Below are 5,796 nucleotides of genomic sequence, written 5' to 3'. Positions count from 1 at the left end.
GGGGGGGGGGTAAAGCTTTAGCGCTCTATTTGCTAAATAACATCCTTGGGAGTACCTCGAGACTAGATACAGGGCGAGCAAGAAACCCTTCTCGCGGGTCAGCGGGTGTAATTGCGCGCTTATTAACCTTTGCCGCGTTGCGTTTGCCTATCAACAGAAGAGCTTTGCTCTAAATTAACATAATTAATTTTCATGCTTTCTCGAATTACTTCTGCGTATCAATGAACTGAACATTGTAGATATGTAGTCGTCCACATTTTCTGGATAATTATTTTTGTAATAATTACATTTTTTTTTTATAATGATTTATGCCTGACGGTAAATACAATGAACTGATTTAAATTTTGCAAATTTCTCTGAAAGATAATTAATACTTCGGTTCGGAAGAAAATTACTTCGAAAAATATTAACGCTACTCTGCGAAAGTAATTAGAAATGATTGCGCGATGATCGTCATTCATGACAAACCGCAAACGCGCATAGACAATGCGTGTGGCTAGTTCAAGAAACTTTCGACAATGAATGACAATGCGGGCTGGACAGTTAATTAATCATTCGGCTTCTAACACTTGAAGGCTTATTGCGTTGTTGCGATACCTACTGCAGACTCTATTGACTAGAACATTACGTGGTTATCACACGTAGTCAAAAACAAAACGCAAGCGGCGAGTGATTTACAGCATTAGATTGTAATCTTGTTGTTCAGAATTTCCATGTCTTGTTATCCAGATTTGCGAAAGACTTGCGGTAAAATTATGGTCTTAACATTACCTTGAATTTTAAATCATTACCGTCGGTAGTGATTTAAAATTTCTTATTTCGGAAAATATGTCTGATATCTTAATGCCGCTGTTTAAGAAATGCATATACAAATATAATGATAAGCTTGTACATTATTATCATAGGACACGATATATAAAGTATTCGTGAAAGTTTCTGCTATCAGCAATGCATAAGCAAATATATTTTTCATAATGTTCTTGAAATTAAATAACTGAAGTTTAATAAGTTTAATATATATATTAAGAGAATCTTTATATCAACTATTCTATGTTTAATCAACTAATATGAAAATTATTTAAATTCTAAAGCATCTTATTTGAAGTACAGACTGCAAGTGTACTTTCGCTTTACGGTAATTGATAGAAGAAGATTTAACGTTTTGTTACCTACAATTACGAACCTTATAGTATTAATCATACAGATTGTACCAACCGTTTAAAATTTTCGCTTCGGATCCAAATGACCTATATCTATAATAGAAAGTTAATTACACTTGCAAGCCAAATTAGTCTTTTATAATACATTAATGAATTTTATTCTCAATCATCTTATTAATTTTATATTCCATATTTTCATATCTTATTAATTTTATATTCCATTTTTCGACAACTTGCGCTACATTTTCCTTTTGAAACGTTCAACGACGTTCCTCTGCGACGGTCGCCGTTAACTCAACAATTCGCGAATGTCGGGTGACAAGAGATAACTCGTATATAACGCACATCTCTTTTGCACGGTGCATCATTATGGGAAAATGATTGTATGATAGGATATGATACTTGCCGTTCGATATATGCGAGTAAATACGCGATCTATTTACCGCCGCCTATCTACATATGATACGCATGTCGGAGGGAATACGGGAAAGCGGGTAATCAAGCTGCAAGCACGCAATAAATGCATCATTTTGTGGAAGAGGATAATATCCTGCATTTGCGAACGCGAATTTGAAGGCTAAAAACTTAAAAACGCGATAATTCGCCCAAGGGCCGCAAAGTTTCCTACAACATTTCCTTTAATTATTATATAATTGAATCTTCATGTACTCTGAAAACTCTTTTTCTGCTAGTCGATCGATCCATTCGCGATTTGAAATTATAAAAAAACGAAACGAGGTCTCACTTAACGCCGGCGGGAACTCACCTTAACGCGGACGATAGGTGATATCGTTCGCGCCATCATCGATTCATCGATATCAAATAAGATATGATAGAATGATGAGGTGAAACGAAGCACATCCATCATCATTGTCGCATCTACGTTCACGAGGCCGTCACTTAGTCGTCAGCCGTCAGGTAGTTGGCCGAGAAGTAAACAGGACTTTCTCAGTTATCGCGGAAAGAATGATTCTTTCTTGGCATCGTGTTCTTGACATGAAAATCAGTTGGAAATAAAGAAAAATCGATCCTGATTTCGGCCCATATGTTATAAAAAAGAATTATCGATTTGATTTCAAGAGATCTCTCGACACTGACACTGTCCGTGAATTTTGCTTCCGGATGGCGGATACGCCAACTCGCGAATTCGCGATCTTGTTCATTGCGATATCGTCATCTTCCTCCTCCTAATCGCGACGATCGATCGCGTGCTATTATCGGACCTCACCGTCTTAGAAACCCATGGCGTTACTTCGTTCGTCGTCACTCGCGAATCGACATGGCCCATTGATCTATCGATCGCTACGCTACCCTGTGACGAAGGTCAACCAATAAAAGTAATCGGGGCGCAAGGGGATAATCGGTGTGCCGCAGAAATATTCCGGTATCTTTTCGCGGCGGCGTCATCGCGCGAACTAAAGAATATCGCAGTTGTAATTAAGAAAACGGAGCCGCCGCCGCCGCCGTCGCCGGCGTCGCCGCCGTTCCATGAAGGCGAGGGGGTGCCTCGCGGGCGTCGCGGGGGCGGGTGTTACCAACGGGGGGTAGCAGCCGCGGGGGTGGAAAAGTCTGTGAAAAACGCGCGCATGACAATGCCGCCCTTTCTAGCCCACCCCGCGCCTTCTACCATCACCTTCTCCTCCTCCTCCTCCTCCTCCACCTCTATCTCCTGCTTCTCTCCGACTCCTTCTCCACCACCTTCGTCGCCTCCACTCTCCTCGCCTGGTGGGGGCTGTCGCGAACTAATTAAAAATTCAGCCGACGACGAGTTACCCGAAGACGTTGGCCTTCCATCCCTCTTTTCCCTCTTTCGCTCTCGTTCGACCTCTTCTTCTCTCCCTCTAGTTCATTCACTCACACACACACTTTCTCTTTCTCCTTGTACCTCATCCTTCTCTCTCTCTCTCTCTCTCTCCCTCTCCCCTCTTTTCTCTTGTACTTAACTTTCTCGCGCTTTTCGTAGCTTTTTTACCTTCCCTCCGTCGTCAGCCACGCGACCGCCGATCCTTTTCACTTTTTTTCGTTGCACCACACCACGAGGAACGGCCGCGCGCTTACCTCATCGACAGGTTGCCTTCTTCATCGAGGCTCGGGTGCTTTTTCCGAGAAGACGGAGTTAATTACCGGATCACGACCAGGATACCGACTCGATGCGGAAGACTTGTATTATGACTGCCGCATTAAATTCTTTTCTCCAGAAAGCATTGCTTGCCAAGAAATTAATCGCCACCAAGAAGAGAATCTGATTTTAAAGTTTGCCCTTCCATCTCGCTTTATTTTTATTATACTATGACATAGACACCGACGATGCATAACGTCAGTGAATCGAAACGGATCATAAAATGATTAGGATCGAAGTAGAGCGTGCTGGACTTGCGTGACTCGATTGAAAACGATTTACGACGATTCGATCACGGATCGTCGTGGAAGGATTTGCCGCCGATGAGCACCGAGTTTCTCGTTACAAATGGCACGGATTTGTCGGCGGCGATTAACAACTAGCAGAGAGATTACTTTTGATTTGCTCTCGAAGAAAACTTAAAACGAGTTACGTCGACATAATCGAGTAGATCCGCAAGTAATTTTGCTCTTGATTAACAATGTCTTAATGCATATTGATACAAAGAATTAATATTGAAAATTTCTGAGAAGAATGCAGAATATCGTAACGAAAAATAGGAAATATTTTGCGATTTAAACGAAAAAGAATTTATTTTACTATTTCTAGCCTATTTTCTTACTAGTATTAAAAATTTAGTATATATACAATATAATACAAAACAAAAATCTAAAACAGAATGAAAAATACTAACTTACGAAAAATATATTTGTTTATTAAACTTCTGTTGAAAGGAAATCTTTTCGGACAAAACAACAATATTTGTGTTTTGGCATTCGTATGATTAGTTGGAATTTGAAGGCTCATTCTTATGATTTTCTAGGAACTACTGTTTTCTTTTCTGTTAATATAGCTATATTAACTTTTTTTATTTTCTTCCTTTGATTCTTAATTTCTTACCAGTTTTAATTTTTTTATGAGGACCTATAAATATACACTTAAATTATATATAAACTTAATTGACACTGTGATGAAATTAATCTGACTATTTATTTTTTTAAACATTTATCGATCCTAATCGAAAACATTCATAAGTTTGTTCCGAAACAATGGATCGACAAGTACTTACTAACAGGAGTTATGTCATTTTTAATCTAATCACATCATAATAGGATGCATTATCAACTCTAATCTAATCGTACTCAAGTATTGGAAGTATTATACAACTTGTACAAGTAAATGATGAAGCGGTATATATAGAATCAAAATATAGCGAGTTTTTTTTTTAGTAACGATTTTAATAACTTCATTGTTTCTTTGCTCCAACCGCGTGGCACGATAAATACGCTCGTAAACATGATACACATGATTTTGAGCGCATTGTCTTCACAAAACGAGACAAACATCATGCATTTAGCGTGTGTCTAATCGCGTGTTTTCGCACCGTCGCGGCGTGACCATTTCGCCACGAATATTTGGCTTTCGTGTCAATTCGATCCGACGTGATTCACGCCAAGTGACCAAGTGGTATCGAGCGTGTTATCATCCTTTAGCATTCTTGCCAAAAATTACAGCGGCATGTAAACACGAAAGAAAGAGTTCGCGTTAACATCGGACAAGCGTGACATTTCGTGGAAATGGAATTTTTTGTTGTCGTCACTCACCTTGCGCGATCCTGACCGCGGGCATTTTGATCCTCATGGTGGCGTTCGCGATCTTCGACTCTCGTCGCGTAACACTGTCTCTTAAAGAACGAGCCTCAGCTCCGGGAGTCCAGGACGGAAAGGGGTTGCAGTTGCAGTTGTCGTTGGGACCAAGAGCCAGTTGTTACCTTCCGATCTCCTGAATCACATCCGCGGAGACGAGATGAGAAAGGAGGAAGCGACAAGCGCACGTCGGTGGCAGACCAACAGGACAATGGACCCGATCCCGATTTCGGCCGTCGTCACGCTTCCGCCCTCCTCCCTCTCACCTCCACCGCGTGTTTTCGCCCTCCGCGAGAGGGTCCATCCGATTTTTCCCGGGATATCGAAACACTGTCCTCACTGTCCTTCTTGTTTTCTAGGGACACGCCGTGTCCAGTTCTTTTTATCGCGAATCGCGCTCTCTCACGCTTTATATTATATCCGATACGATTTCGCACACCTGATCATACACCGCAACCTCGACACTTCTTCGTCAACTAATATCGGTCCTCATGTTCCTCATTGGTCGCATCTTTTTGCGACTGTATCGCGTTCACTACCGCGATAAATACACGCGACATATATGACACCGTGACTCCGCGAACGATAGTATCAGTACCAAGCTGACCGAGTGACTAACTGACCGGAACGATCAGCGTGCACAGGTGCGGGATGGCGACGTTTACGTGCTCGGCCGGCGGGAACGGTGGTGTGGGCACTTTTGCGATGGACAGTAGTTCTGTACGTTGACTCGCCGCCACTGACCAATTTCCTCGTGGCACCTGCGAAACCGATGACACGCGGCACGATCGCAGACAGTTCGCTCGCACCAAAAAACGTGATGTTCGTCGCCCCGTGATCAACAGAGTTCGCAGTCGTTTCCTCGCACAAC

The 5,796-nt window shown here is 41.8% G+C and overlaps 1 protein-coding gene across 1 annotated transcript in view; it reads right to left on the bottom strand.

Moving 5' to 3' along the window:
* Cph (BCL11 transcription factor chronophage) overlaps window positions 1–5,522 on the bottom strand; it is a 34,022-nt gene extending 28,500 nt beyond the window's left edge. Inside the window, exon 1 of the mRNA XM_018515495.1 lies at window positions 4,884–5,522. Within this exon, the coding sequence (XP_018370997.1) occupies window positions 4,884–4,920 (37 nt within the window). The 5' untranslated portion in view covers window positions 4,921–5,522. The remainder of the gene's footprint in view (window positions 1–4,883) is intronic.
* Between the last annotated feature and the right edge of the window lie 274 nt (window positions 5,523–5,796).

This window comes from Trachymyrmex cornetzi, unplaced genomic scaffold (genome assembly GCF_001594075.2).
Source record: "Trachymyrmex cornetzi isolate Tcor2-1 unplaced genomic scaffold, Tcor1.1 scaffold579, whole genome shotgun sequence".
NCBI lineage: Eukaryota > Metazoa > Arthropoda > Insecta > Hymenoptera > Formicidae > Trachymyrmex > Trachymyrmex cornetzi.
This window is presented reverse-complemented; position numbering and strand designations above follow the sequence as displayed.